Raw genomic sequence first — 16477 nt, forward strand, 5'->3', positions numbered from 1 at the left:
TCTATGTGCTTTACACCATTTATCTCATTTGATCATCACAACAACCATGTGAGCAAGGTACTTTTATTATGTCAAGGTTACTGATGAAGCAACAAGGGCACATACAGGTTAAATAATTTTCCAGTCATATAGGTGAAAATGACAAAACCAAGATTTGAACCCATCAATAGGGCTTTAGCATCCATGTATCCTTTAGAAATTGAGGGTAAGAAAAAACCCTTGTTTAATATCTAATTTCAAACAGCATCTAGATGAAGATAAATGTATTAGAAAATAATGGAGGCTATATACATTTGATTTTAGACTATTTCTACTTTGAAAAAATTAGGATAAATGTTAAATGTTAAATGTTAAAGGGTGAAATATTAGGAAAAATCTCAGTTCTAGTTACGATCCCTGATAACCCTGAAATCGAGGATGACACTTTAACTCTTTGGCCTCGGATTCTTTATTCAAAGGAATCAGACGAGATGATCTCTAAAGTCTTTGCTAATTCTAAAATTCCATTGTCACTTTCTATGCTATCACTTGATGATCTGTGAGTCGCATAGGGTGGTAGTGGTTTCAGTCTTCTCCACATTTCTCTTGAATCTTTACTTGTAAAAGTGAAACTGAGTGTCATGAAAGAATGTAAACCTATGGGCACATTCGATTATCTTTGAAGTTCTTGCCGCATTCCAGAAGTTTGGTGACAAGCTTCTATTTTCAAAACGATGAAACAGTATACATTGGTAAGCTTAACAATATTCTGTAACAGATTACTAAAAATATTCTTTGGAAAAACTCAGAAAGGGAGGTGCTATCTATAAGGAGCCATCTTGGCTTCAGTACAGTAAGTTAAATGCAATAAGCATCACTCCCTTATTTTATAGATTTCCTGATTTCAAAAGGCCCCTGACCTACTTTGTAAGAGCTTTAGCAAAATGTAATTCACATACCATAAAGTTCACCCTTTTAAAGGGTACAGTTCAGTGATTTTTAGTATATTCACAGAACTGTCCAGAATGACCCTAATTTTCTCCCTTTGCTTGTTCAAGAGCATCTATCCCAATAAAGTGTGTGGTGGTGGCATTCTATCAATATTTGCTGAATAAACCACTTAATGAATATAAAGGTATAGCCGAGGGGGCCAGATAATCCCAGCTAAATCTGGATGAAATCGTAAAACCACAAAGAATAATTAAGTATTCAGATATAGATTCCCAGAAGCATGAAAATAAATGATTAAAAGAACACGTTTATTTGTAATATTAGCACATAGAAAAACAATGTAGGCTTGTTAACATCAGATAAGTTGTCAGGTATGACATTTGTCCCTTATATATGTTGAGTAACTTTATGTGGGACTTAAGTTCACAGACACATCTTGGCATCTTCAGAGCAAAATGAATTAACACTCAAGAATTGTTTTTTTTTAGATTATCACTTGAGAAAAGGCAGTAATAACATCCAGTGGCAAAGTTTGAAATTTTCCTATGGGCCTTAGTGATTTAGCAGCCCATAAAACCAAGGAAAAGAAAGTTTGATCATTATTTTGGGTTCCTTCTTGGTGATTCTAAATTGAAAGTATAGCAAGAATGTTTTCACTGGCAACTTCTTTTGTCTTAACATTTAATGGCACAACATGGGGGCATAATTTGAGATTTCTTTTATTGACATGATTAAAAACATGTTGTCAAAGAGAATGAAAAATATTAACTTGCTGTATATTGGAGAACTGTAAAAGAAACACATTGATATTTTCTAGTAAATAAATTGTATGTATTTAAACTTTCTCTTCAAATTTTGAACTTACTTCAAACTTGCTGTATTTTAAAGAACCTAACTTTTAACTTATACTTCTCATGCTTTTATGGAGTTTATTCTTAGGGAAATAAGGTGGGTAAAGATGGTTATATACTAAAATATGTAAATTGAAAGAGGTAAAGTTGGCTGTTTTGAATACCATTAACACAATCAAGGAACAATATGAATCTGCAAAAGTCAAGTCATTTTTGTCACAATGAATAGTCTATGTTGAGGTTTTTTTAGAAAATCCTTTTGAAAATAAGGACCTATGCAATGTAATATACAAATGTTTTTTAAGTTTAAGGGAAATTTTATGTAACAATTTGTGTAATGCTTTTTCATATGTAATACATAGAATATTAAAAATTGTCAGTAAAAACATGTTGACAATGCTTAATTGTCACTCATTAGTATTAGTAAAAAAATTGATAAAAACTATTAAAACTGTAGTTTATTCCCTTATTAAAAGCTATTCTCTGATTAACTGAATAATCACAGACTCTAAGGTCTAAATACAACCACTAGAGGAAAGGGAGAGATTTCCTGTAACATTTATTAATATAAACAGACTGTGAGAATTCTATTAGTCTAGACAGGAGAACTGCGATGTTTCTTTTGTCTTCTTTATTAATTTTGACAGATTTGAAGTGCTTGAAATTCTGCACTGCCACGTTTCCATGAATCCCCTACTCAGATATAGTTTAATTTTTGCATACTTACCAGGTGTTTAAAAAATCTGATAATTTCTAAATTGGAGTGCAGAAAATAATTACTTATAGAAGATTACACAAAACATTTTTCTTTCTTTTTGGTTTCAGTGAAGAGAATATATCTTTGAAAAATAAAATCAAAGCATCTATTGATATTTTCCTACTCATAGTTACACAGTCATAAATTGAGAAGGAGTGAGAGTATATTGGACAAAATAATCAAACTATGTTATTTCATGGAGATGGTTAGTTGTAGTCAGCAAGTATTTACAATTGGCGTGTCTTTTCCGTTACTCTTGAGTCTTATCTCATATCTTACATAAGAATACAGATGTTTTCTTGTATTTTGCGTTACTTTTTCTTTCTATTGGAAGAATACATTTCTGTAGCAGTTCAAAGATTTCTTGAAAGTGAAACATTTATTAAAAAAAATTTAAGTTTCTTTTGATACTGTTATTTTACTAAAAAACTTTGGTACTTTGGCTTTGACAATGAGAAATAGAAGATAGATAGCCTTCCATACTGAAATATTTTTTTAAAGAAAACTATTTTGTCATTTTTTTTTATATTTGACATTTAAAAATTTTCTTCCTTTTAATTAGTTTTTACTTTGAAAATTGTTCGGGGATCATTCTTAGGACTTTCGTTACTCAGTGTTATTGTAATAGTTGATGGTTCACCCCTGCTCATGTCCTCTGCTCTTAATTTTGCATATAAAACACTATTCTCTTCATTGGTGTGTATGTAACAACAAAATATGCTACTGCAATGAGCATATTAGCTTTTAAGTCATTGAATAAACATATAAGTGCCTCCTGTATGTTAGAAACTACGCTAGAAACTAAACATTCCATTGAAGCTTAGAAGAGAAGCTGTCTTTCTGAGTTCATTGAAATAGTATTTCTAAACATAATTAAAGCACAGAGCATTGTAGAAAAATTTTATTTGGACAGCGAGCTCAAGATTTTCAGAAGATATAATTTACATTTTACATCAGATAAAAACTGTATTCATACCTACTTATTGATGAGCTAATACTGTTTCATGTAAATGAAAATTATTGTTTTGAAATAAAAACCCCACAAAATTCAAAAATGGGACTTTAATCTTACAGTTGGAGATAGCTGTTTAAAATATATAAGGGAATATAAGCAATATACTAAGAAATAACTAAAATAAAATAAAATAGCTGTAAGTCAAAACTTTATGTTTTTTGTATCAAGTAATAAAAATTTCTTCCAAGGTGAAGACTAATGTACAAAGGTGAAACGGGGCAGAGGAATTATTTGGGCATTGTAAGAATTCCATTAAAAAAAGTCTAGCCAAGCCTCATGTGGATCCTTGAAAGCCACTAGAAATGGAGTCTCTGTATTCATGGGGGCTGCCTTCTCTTATTGTAGTTGTGCTATTATTGTTCTCTTGTAGTGTTCCCCATTCTTTCCTAATTTTCTACTCTTGAGAAAGACAATCTGATTGACTCAACCTAGCCATGATTTGTTCCTCTTGGGTCGGGTATTCCTGCCCCCTTCCCCTAATCTTTGGCTTGTAGGAGGGGAAACTTGAAGGTCATGTCTCATTTTGAGCTGCCCTTCCAAAAGACAGCGGTATGGCATATTAAGTGAGGATGGAAAATTATACAGGGTAGGAAAATTTATTAATAGGTTCATAGCAATAAAACATCTCACAGTACAAGACATATCACCAATATCAGTATACATTAACTTTTTTTTCTTCTTTTTGCCTCTTATTTTAAACAGAGCACTAATCCATTGTTTAGAACATGAAAATTAAGTAAAATATCCAATTAATGAATCCACTGTTTTCACTTGTTATCTGTTAACTATTGCCACGATAATGCTGCATAATAAAGAACCACAAAATCTCAGAGGTCTACAGCAATGCACTCTATTTTCATGTATCTGTCAGTAGGCTGCAGTCGGGCTGATCTAGGCTGGGCTCAAAGGGGAAGCTCTACTTCAGGTTACAAGTCTCTTATTAGCTGGGACTCCTTGACTCAATACCTGTTGTTTTCCTTCTGCTACCAGTGGACAAGCAGAGCTATATTGTTGTAGTGACCATGACAAGATATGAGAGAGCAAGTACATTTCAAGTCTCTACTTGTAAGTATTTGTAAATATCCCATTGACCAAAACAATTATCGAGGTTGAGCCCATAGCCAAGAGACAGAGAGAAAAATTCAACGTTTAGTGGGAGGGACTGCGAAGTTGCTAATAGGGAGGGGTGAAGAATTGGGGTCAATGATTCAATCTACCACAGCTTCTATCTTTAATACAAATCAAATTATTTTTCTGTTTTTCAGCAGTCTTAATAGAAGCCTTATATATTTTATAAAATCCAGTATCTATTGGGCAAAAATGAAAGTGAAGAAAAAAATGGTGGAATATTTTTATTTGTTTTTTTTATGTTACATTTTCCTTTGGTATGTCTCTACCACGTTCAGATTAACATCTATTGAAAAGTGTACTACAGGATGCCTTTGCAGGGTGTTTGTCTTGAAGAATAGTATAAAAATTTCCATAAGTTTCATGTGCAACCACACATATTTTAACTTGATCTTTTATTCTGCATTTACTTTTGGGCATCCTTAAGAATCTGTTAAAATGCAGAAATTATGCAGTATTGATTTCAGGAAAAGTTGAAGTGGTTACACATGATTGCCTTTGCCTTAAAAGAAATCCTTATTTGGTTCTAATTTGAACAATATTGAAAGCACAACAAAACTAGCTTTTTATTATGTCACCACACATTTAGTGAGTTATGGAAAGCATTTTGTTTCAAGAATGGAGTTAACTATGTCTTGTCCGCGCTTCTAGCCCTTCTTGTCATTTCTGGCTAATCTCCAAGCCTGTCTGTTGTTACTCATACATATTTCTTTCCTAGTAAGAAATGCATTGAAATCCCAGGAACATATGCTACTGACTGCTAGCAGAATCTTAGTGGTGAGAGATTAATGTAATTGCTTTTGTTTGAGAAATATAACTGGTCGCAGTTACATACATGTAGCTTATATAAGAAATATGTTCTGTCTTAAAACTGATTGTGTTTATTTTTGCTTTGCCTTTAAAAATTAAACTAAAAAGAACCTAAAATGTCTATGCTTCCTTCTTTCTTCATATTCCAGAATACTTGGAATAGAAACAGTACAAATTTGTGTGAAATAAATGCACAAATATCTAAATATACACGTAACTTAATTTCAAAATATTTATTAGCCTAAAATTCCAAAAAGAGGAGTATTCTAATTCCCAAATTAAATGTTGCTTCCTCAAATATTATCATTATATAATGTTTCTTTTACTAAAGTGTTTTCTATAAAATAGTATAGTAAAATAGGATTTAGTATGTATAAGATAACATTTTAATGCTCATCTTCTAGTAAAATGCAACAATTTTTCCATTTTTCCTTGTCATTGTAAAGAAAAACTGTATCTAAATGCATAGATTTACTTTCTGATGGTCCCTGAAACTTCAGTAGATTTTGAGACTGCAACAGACCTGTGTTCTCAAGAATTTCTAGTTCACTCTCCCATGTAATAGTGGCTATATTGGTTTTCTCTAATAGGTCACACCTATCCTCTGCCAGTCTGTCATAGCATGGGATCATAGGTCTTTTCTCCAAAATTTGATTTCTCCCATTTTCTTCAAGATTTCAGTTTCAAAATTTCAGAAATACCATCAAGATGAGACAGTACACTATTATTACCGCTACCACAGTCTCTTTTGAATTAGGTCGGTTATACATCATAAATAAATAAATACCTAAAAGCATTGTTTTCAGAGATGCTCAGACCTTGCATATCTATGTAGTCCAAACATTACATTCCTGACATTTAGGACGTTTTCAATGTAAACTGTTCTTTGCTAGGGCCTTCTCATAACTAAAATATGAGTCACTTGCAAACCATAATAGATTTTGGCTCTGCAACGTGATGAAGTGTTCTGGACGCAGTGAAACATTTCACCCAGACTCATGGCAGCAGAATTCCCAGTGGTCACCCAAAATAGGGAAAGAAATGAAGAACAAAATTGAAGGAAATATGCAAACCCTGGCACCATCGTTTCATGGCAACGTGGCTCTTTATTGTTGTTAAGAAATGGAAGTACTTAGAGTTTAAACCCATAAATGATAGTACAAGTGTTGAGTTTTCTTTTTCCTAATGACTGAATTTAACTCTGAACTTGAAATTTTAAAAAAGAGTCAGATACATCTTCTACCAAATGAAATTATGTGGTTAGTTCTACAAAAAAACTAATGTAGAATGTCAAACTTTCTGCTGAAATTTAATTAAACCTTCTGCTATGTAATCTCAGTATATACAGGCTTCGACATAAATTTACTAAATAAAGTCTTGTTATTGGAAGCCTATATAGCATGTAAAATGTGTCAATCCCATTGAATTAAATGAATCATGTAGTATTTGGCTTCATTTGAAGAGAGAGCATGTGAAGCTATTGCCAAACAGTTTAAATACAAATTTGATTATTTACTTGAGCCATGGTATTGCTATTTCTATCCTGACGTCTTTGTTTAATAAACGTTGCTCTTGATTTCCAAGTTTAATGTCAAATCACAGAATGTTCCTTTGCACACACCACCCTGATGCAGTAATATCGAGCTGTCCCCCAGTGCCAAGCCTCTCACTGCGTTGCAGGCCAATGCAGACTCCACACACACACTCATCTCAGGCAGGAAAGGTGGAGTTTTCCTTTTCAGGGCCAAAGGAAGTGACAGCTCGGGCGTGATGGTTGTACTGATCCCAGTGCGGATTTCAATTTGGTTAATTTGCTTTCAACTTCAACTCCTCCCTTGAGCCTCCATACAGAACATTAAGTGGGAAGTCGCAGCATCTTGTTTCACTCTTGACGAAATAAAAATTGCTTTGAGTGTAAGATTAGACTTTTTTCTTCACTGAATTTCAGTAGCCCCTACACAATATAAACTAGGACATCATTTAGCCAAGTGTTACTGGAGTGACATCTTAATGACCTATTAAGGAGAATACACATTGGAACAAGCTCAGGTACTCTTTCAGGTTTATTCATGACTTTTGTGGTGTTCAGCGTAGCTGCTTCTGACGTAGTGATGCGCGTTGTTTAGAATCTTATATTCCAATCTCCCGAGAGGGAGATTTTCTGAACAAAACATACATAAGATATTTTTCTGAAGTTCTTTTGATTTCAGGTCAACATTCTGAGTATGAAGTTATTGAATTGTCATCAAATATGATTTCATATCATAAAAATTATGCATGATGGCATGGTGGGCACACAAGAACTAGGAAATGAACAGGATTGAATTGCTTCTAAATATCATTGTACTATAGGACAACTTTGATTAATCACTCCTTATATACCAGTAACATATCTATTTTATTAAATTTAATAAAATTTATGTAACCCTAATAAAAATGTAAAAAAAACCTGGGTTTGCTTTTAAAACAGAATTATCTTTAGGGGAAAAGTTACATGCTAGGCAAGGATTAATTGTGAGAATGCAAAAATGAGCAGGACAATTCTTGCTCTCAAAATCTCAGAGCCTAGAAGTGACTAATTTGAGCAGAACAAATGAGTTTCAGTAACCTGAGGAGATTTGCAATTCCCAATTTCTGTAATATATAAATTTATTAAAGAAATCAAAGCAACAAAATACTATTATTGAAATAAATATTTCTTGGCAGAGCTGTTAAGAGGTGTATTTAAATACAATCTTGATGGCATTATCATAATATCTTTGGAGGTAATACATGTGAACTCTAAACATTATTTTAGGTGCAATGTTTGTCACAATTTGTGTGGCCTAGGTTATAGTATTATTTGAGGAATTTCATTTTGGGGTGTCAGTTCCACAAATATAAAAAGACAATAATGTAAATAATTATGTTTGCCACTAAAAAAAGCAACTAATCAAGCACTATTTACCTTGATGCATCTTCTTTTACTATTTTATAGTTTGTGTTTTTATGTCTATCCCACCAACCATTTAGATTTTAGTCATTTCTGAAAATGAATGTTTATGATTATGTCTTTTAAGAAAAAGAAGCAGTTTCTTTGTAGACATTTTGAAAGCAATAACTTTCACTGATATCTACAGAGAATTTAACTAAAGTTTCTTTGCTTGTATTACATAACCATCACCTTTCTGCTCAATGATTAATAGGCTTCCAGTGGCATTGATAAGACAAATTCTCACAGATTATTTTCCCTTAATGTAAATATGAAGGAACTTAAAAATGAGCAAAAATGTGGATAAAAAGTATTTGTGGAGTAGATAATCAAATATTAATTTCTTCAAAAATCATTTTTCTGTTGACATCAAATATTTGTATGAAAGATCATTGTCTTCATGCAAAGATTAGAGGCATTGGTCTAAGGGATATCTTCAGCTTGCTCCCAGCTCTGGATCTCTCCACAGGTCTCTGGAAAAATCAGTGGGCTAGCATTAGGAAGCCGACCATTGTTTTCTTAGATAGATCACTTGACATTTCAATGCCTTGCTTTTGATTCTCTGTAAAATAAAAGAGATGGACTGATGATAAATAAGATTCTTTCTGAAAATTTTAATACATCTACTTACAAATAGATAGATTTCTGAACTTTTACTACCGTAATGTCTATAATTTCTCAAAAGAAAAAGAAGTAGATTGTTTTTCGTCCTTATTTGATTAAGAACCATTTTATATGGGTTGCAGAAAAGTTGTGAATTAAAAATATGTTTTAGGTTTTTTCATCTTGATTCGCTAAGAACCACTTTATTTATCTTGCAAGGAGGTTATGAATTTAAGAATATGTTTTTCATTGTGGTTGAGATAGTGACCACAATGCGATTATCAGTTTATTAACTAGGGAATGAGCTCATAAGGGATCTTGCTATTTTAGTCAATTCCTTAGCCTCGACTATAAAGTATTACTTTCATAATATCAATTTAAATCGGTGAAATGTCAAGTTTTATAGCTATGTGTATACTGATTTGATTTGATATACATAATGATTTGATAATTGCTATTGCTAATTAACAAATGCTCATGGATTATATACTTGTATTCTGATTTATTCACTTAAAAAAATAAAGATAAATCTCCAAGATATATCATTCTTGATGCAGCACAGAATAAAATGATAGATTACATATTACAGAAAAAATTTTAAAAGGGAAAAGCATTGCACTCCTTTCATAGTAACTATTTGCACAGTAAGATTTTTAATTTCTAAATATCCGTTTAACTATTCAGCGAGCTGACTATCAAGGACTCTTCCCTCAGCACAAACAAGTTTAGTGACGGTATGTAAAGCCATATTTATTATTTAACCTTTACTTTTATTAAACTACCAAAAGACCATTTTTGAATTAATAGGTCATTAGCTCCCTTAATCTCTGTCATGTTTTTGCCTCTAAATATAATCGTTCATTTACCAGGGTTTCACTGCCTAGGGATCAGGTGTCTCGGCCAAGAAAGTCATCATTCTGAAGGTAGCTAAATGGTGACAGAGGTGGTGGCAGTGGACAATCAGCTGCAGCTGATGTTTTTGTTATGAATAAGTCAACCACAGAGCTACCAACTGCCCCTGTACTTGTAGCAGGTGAAACCACATATGTTCCTGAAGGGCCAAATATCTAAGCACAAAGGTCAATATTCGATAAGCAGGCATAAAACATGCAAGCGCCTTATCTTCATGGTGTAATGTTTCTTTCATCTTTGAGGGTCAATTTTCATGAACTTTCAGAATTGATACCTTGAAAATGCCCCCTGGACTTAAATTATGGAAGGTATTGCCAGTTTTTATTTGCTTTGTTTTTATTTAAAATACAGCCATTTGTGAAGAGAAGCTTCTGAGTTCAAAATGTGATATTTTTTGTGTGTGTGTGAAATGAGTATTTAAATGCAAGTATTTTACTTATTCAAGTCTAAACAAATGTAAACAGGCAAATGTAAAGTATTAAAGGGGCAGTGCTAGCACTTGGAGCTTAGCTATGCAGTAGTTTGTGGTTTGTCTTGTAAAAAAACGCAATGTATTTTTCAACATCTACATTTTCTTAGTTTAGGAATTATAGACTATTTTAAAATCTCAGAATTTTAAAGTAAACCACTAATAGCCATTGTCTATATTATTTAAAGTGATCTAATTTGTACAGAAAGAAAGGAGTCTTTAAAAATTATAATGTCTAAATTCTTGTTTCCAGATATCTTCCCTAAACTTTTAATTGTTTGATTCCTATGTTTTATATGATAACATTTCAGAACAAATCATCCCAAATCTTAGTCCAAAGGGGGCGTAGGAATGGAATAGGCTCTTAGGTTGGTGGCAGATCCAAAAGTGAGCTAAGCACTCATTAGGATCTAGAATCTTCAGGAGGATGATAACTGCCCAGGGCAAGATGTCAGACAGTTTAAAGAATTATCAATGATATGGGGACAAATCTCTTGGAATCAAGATGTCAACAATGTGTTTTCCCAAAGATAACTGTAAATGTTTTTATTTGCGCATATTTCTCTTATCAAACTTCACTTCTTCCCTGTAAGCGATGGTGGCCTGTCTTATTTTCTTCTGTATTTTTAGTGACTAACATATGCCTGTTATGTGATAGATTCTGCAATACCGAATGAATAAATATTGGAATCACTGACCACCTTATAGGCAGACAGGGTCCACAATCTTGGAATTCTTGGTAGGTAGAAACATGGCACAGGAGATCGGGAGAAGTGAAGGGTTGGCAGGATAACACCTACCTACGCCGATGCGTCCACATCTCCTCTCCTACATAATTCACGCTCCAGGCTATTGAGAGAACTTAGCGAAGCCATACGGAAAGCTTCTCAGGAATATCTGAGGAATTGTGGAGTATAGAAGAGAAACTGGACAATTAAGAGAAAATATCCAGATTCTCCAGAAAACAAATGGAATATGAAGTTCTTACCTTTTTGATTGGCAAGCTGACACTGATTTTGGGAAAAAGGACAGCCTGACTTATTAACTAGATGACCTATGGTATCCTTAATCAAACACATAACCTTTGCATATATCAGAATACAATGATGACATGTTCTAGATCTGTGTTTATAACTGGTTGATTACAGATATCTTCAGAAATGTTTAGTTTTGATCCCATTAATATATAACTAAATTTATTCTTTCTAATAATACTTTTCTAATTATTTTTCTAATAATACTTTTCTGTACCTGAAATGATAGAGTTGGCCAAAATCTCATATAGCATTCATGATCAAAGGCTTCTAGCGCTATGTCTAGGGATCACCTAGTCCAGTTTTTGGTTTTTTGAAAAATTTTGACAGAAATTTATTGGCTAACCCAAGATAATATGGCTAGTTAGTTAAAATTTAGGCGATCCAGATTCCAGACAGAAATAATGTGCACATTTATGAAAATATATTTATATAACTGTGACATATATTTTTCAAGTATGATTCATTGTGTTTATTGAACACATATACCTACACATGAGAGAGACAAGCTTGCATAGTAGTAGAGAAAATTTACTGACTTACTAGCTCTGTGGCATTGGGTTATTACTCAACCTTTGTACCTTTGTTAACTCATTTCTCTAATGGGAAGATAATATTACTTGCCTCATAGGGCTCTTTTGAGGATTTATATGTATATGTGTGTGTGTGTGTGTGTGTGTGTATGTATGTACACACACACACACATATAACCTAAAACAATGTCTTGCACGTGTGTGCTAATTATTTTGTTTTAACTATTAAAATATAGAAGGGGCTCACTCAATTCATGCACTCACCGTTTACAATGAGGAGTCTGTCTGGTATACCCAACGTATTTCTAGTGTGTGGTACTGTTTCCTTGATGTCATATTTAATTGGTGCCAATATGGATTCTCCTTACACTCAATTTAGTGTTCTTCCCTACACATATACACACACACACACACTCACATACACTTACATAAACACACACTCACATACGCACATTCTCTCACAGATACATTTACGAAATATCTCTTTCTCTTTCTCTCTCACACACACACATACACACGCACACACAAGGTTGGTACGTTGGTTTCCATTTAGACCAAGGGACAAAATTATAGATGCAAGACAATTGAGAATTTAAAAAAAATTCTATTAATTTAAAAAGTCAGAGTTAAATTATGAGGTATTCAGATGAGTTATCTCTTATTCTTCCTCTATTTTTCTACTGTATTTTAAGGACTATGCACACATATATGAAAATTCGCACATGTATAATATGAAGATAATTACTAATTTCTGGAGAACGTTAATGATTATATTCTTGGATGACCATCAGCTGAGATTTCAGAGTTGTTGATTCTCAAATCCAAAGTTTTTAGCCTTTTGAAATACATATATGTGTATATACATGTATGTATGTATTTCAAAGCTCTTCCTACATGAAAGCTTAGTACATATTCACTATGTACCAGAGATGAACAGTGAATTGTACTGGTTGAATCTGAGTTGTAGGACCTGGAATTCTGATTTATTGAAACCCTTTTCTCAAGGTCTCTCCCTGGCTCTAACGAACGCCTAGGGCTGTTCTGACAGCTTGAAAACGAAAATTCACTTTTTATTGAACACTTCCCTCTGTGCTAAATATTTTGCTGGTATCATTAAGGTTTAGTCTTCATAAAATGCTTTGAGACATATTATTATCCCAATTTTAAGATGAGGAGACTGAGGCTAAGAGAAATTATGCTCAAGTTGACCCAGCTAATAACTTGTAGAGCTAGAATCTGAACTCCAGTCTTTCTAATTGGAAAACCCATGCTGTTTACAACTGCTCAAGGAAGTTGGAAATGCTCCTTCTAGGCTTCAGTTGGAGCCATTGTGGATCTTCTCTTAAAGGATGTTAGCCAAAACCAGAAGTGGGAGATTTCTAAATGCTGAGACTGCCTGTCTTAACCATTCCCTAGACTAATTTGTGCCATTTGCTATGATCAAAACTCTCCTGCTAAAAGGTGGAGCTAGAGGTATAATAATTATTTAATACTTCATTTTGTGTATTGTTTTTTGGGTTTTTCTTTTTATCAATTGCTCGTCCATTTATCTGTCTAGCTCTCCTATATTTCCCACTCTTTCTTTGTCAGAGAATAATGACAATCCTACCTATTGCTTCTCCCTCCACCCCACCCTCCCTCCCTCCTGCTGGAAAGGGAGAAACCAGGATTCTTTTGCTCTCTCCTCTCTCCTCTTATTCATCCTCATCACTCTTGGATCTGATGGAGTTTTTACAGTACAACTATAAAAGATGACATTTCATCCTATGAGAAAAATGTCCGGGTTATAGCTTAGCTAAATGGATGGATGAGTTTTTCTCCATGACTTAATTTTGTGACCCAACTGGGGAAACTTTCAGTTTTATTAGCAGCTGTCTTCCGTTTTCTTATCAGATATTCAGCTTTTAGTATCTAGCTCAAAAGAGAAAACACATGGTTTGAAATTATTATTTAGACTCCACAAATCCTGCTTCTAAACAATTTTTTCTTAGGTAGAGAAACAAAAACTCTGACTAGGATCTTTCAAATCTGTTAATATTTGCAATCTATATAAACACTACATCTGAAAGGAATGGTTGTTTAGCTTTAGTCACATTAAGAAGCGCTGATAGGAGTAGAAATAGAAAGAAAAGAAGATGTGCGTATTTTTCTTGCCCTGAAGGCTGAGAATTGACTTTAAAGGGGAACACTCTGAGAGCTTCTTAAAACAAAATGTGAATGTCTTTATTTCCCCCAGACATTAGTTGCCAATATGCAAACATTTCACGAAGAAATTTTACGCCACCTCATCTGTGTGTCAGGCAATATTTAATGGTTGAATGACAGACAGTCCTAACTCTGGGCAGTTCTTCACTGATGCACAAATCTGGGAATTAAAATGACAGTTGGTCAGTGGACCTTTTCTAGTATAAACACCAAGGCAACTATTTAAAATCTGTTACTATCAACAAGTCAAGTGATCTCTACTTGGATTTTATATTTTCCTATAAAGATTTCACAACTTTCTCTAGGGCATTTTCTGTTGTTTGGATGTTATATATAAAGATTCTGATTTTTTTTGGAAGGCCTGGTTGAGTGGACTCTTGGTATACATTTTAATTGGTATCTCTCAGACACGTGGAGCCTTCATGAGTTGTTTCTTTCTCTCCTTATAGGTAGAAATAACACTTCAGGATATCAATGACAATCCACCAGTATTTCCAACGGATATGCTGGATCTCACTGTGGAGGAGAACATCGGAGATGGATCTAAGATTATGCAGCTGACAGCCATGGATGCTGATGAGGTAACTCAGAGCCTGTCTCTGAATTTTTGAAACCTAGTATTACAGTGATCTATCAAATTTCCACTATATGTTGACAACTTTTATTACCCAATAGTTAAGCTTAAGTGTTGTGTGCTCTTTTCCAAAGAGTAATTGTTGAAATGTGATATAAGAATGCCAAGATAGAGACTATCTAGTGGTAATTTTCCTTTGATCAGCAATTTACAACTTAGTTAATTGTTGGCTGCATTTTAGATTTCTTACCAGACTTATTTTAATTTCTCAACTAATAAAAAGGATCTATAGATGTATCCCTATTTTTTATGCCAGTATCATTCCAATTTGCTATCTTATAGCAGCTAAGGATTGGTTTTTATCTTATTTGTAATTGAAAAAAAGTACGTTATTTAAAATTTTAAAATTTTAAGGTTATCTTATAATTTTTCATTTAATTTGCATATATATATATCAAAATATATAATTCAATAATAGCCTTATACATTTTAAGGAAATTGTCTAGGCTAGCTAACAATTTTTCAATGCCATTAGTAAGCAGGAATTTCTTGCCTAGTGGTGAATGTGAAATTTGGGGGAACAATTTCAATTACTATCTTCTATATTTATATTTTAAGTTTAGCTATGTAATCATCATGCTCTAGATGGCATGGCAACTTATATAATTTGTAATTTACATTTTTCCCTTGAAAAAAATCCATTGCTTGTTTTCTCCTTGCTAGGCAAAAGGTTTAATAATGTTCTGAAGTTGCAGAAAGAAGAATAACCTTCCCAGACACCAGTATCCTCTTTGTCCTTAAGCTAAACCCAATAACAGATCAGAAAATTTGATTTCCTTACCCTCAAGTAAACTCCAGAAGTGTCTGAAAACTTGATTTTGGGCCTTTGAGTAAGATCTTTATAAATTTATTTCTTTAACTTTAAAAAGATGAATAAATCAGTAAGATTAATTTTAACAGCCAATATAGAAATGTGATGGCATTTAGTCATTTACAAATTTTGCCAAAAGTCTAAGAAAAAGGAAACAAAATAAACCATAAACATTTAAATAATTGTAGTTTTCTATTACAAAAGATTTGGTGTTTTAAGTTTAGTACTTTGTACTTAATTTTATACAAAGAAAAGTTTATTCCCAATTCCAGCTACAATTAAATGAGTTATGTGACTGAATATTTCTATTACTATTGCTAGATCTGAGATATCATCAGCTTTAATTTAGTAAACATTGCATTGTTTTAAAGCTTATCATTATTAACATATATTTAGGTATTTCAATTCATAAAATTTCATTAACTCTCATTTAGCAGAATAGCAAAAATGAAAGCTCATGCAATTGATATAAGACAATTCATTTCAAAGAACTGTAAATTTAATGACTATTTCATTGGCCATACTCTCTGTAGGAATAGAACAAATAAATCTTATTTCAAGTGATTTATTCTAAGAGTGAAGCAATATTGTTGATTATAATGTTTATACAGTCAGCCCTCCGTTTCCAAGGGTTCCACATCGTGGATGCAACCAGTCACGGATAGAAAGGCCTATGATGGTTGCATCTACAATGAGCATGTACAGATTTTTTTTCTTGTTGTTATTCCCTAAAGAATACATATAACAACTATTTACATAGCATTTGTGTTGCATTAGATATTACAAGTAATCTGGAGACGATTTAAAGTATACA

General features: G+C 33.0%; 1 protein-coding gene across 1 annotated transcript in view; it reads left to right on the forward strand.

The window, feature by feature from the left end:
* Nucleotides 1–16477, forward strand: part of FAT4 (FAT atypical cadherin 4) — a 157787-nt gene that overhangs the window by 53034 nt on the left and 88276 nt on the right. The window contains exon 2 of the mRNA XM_058550025.1: nucleotides 14668–14799. Coding sequence (XP_058406008.1) covers nucleotides 14668–14799 — 132 coding nt within the window. The remainder of the gene's footprint in view (nucleotides 1–14667; nucleotides 14800–16477) is intronic.

Source organism: Diceros bicornis, chromosome 11, assembly GCF_020826845.1.
Source record: "Diceros bicornis minor isolate mBicDic1 chromosome 11, mDicBic1.mat.cur, whole genome shotgun sequence".
In the NCBI taxonomy this organism is placed as follows: domain Eukaryota; kingdom Metazoa; phylum Chordata; class Mammalia; order Perissodactyla; family Rhinocerotidae; genus Diceros; species Diceros bicornis.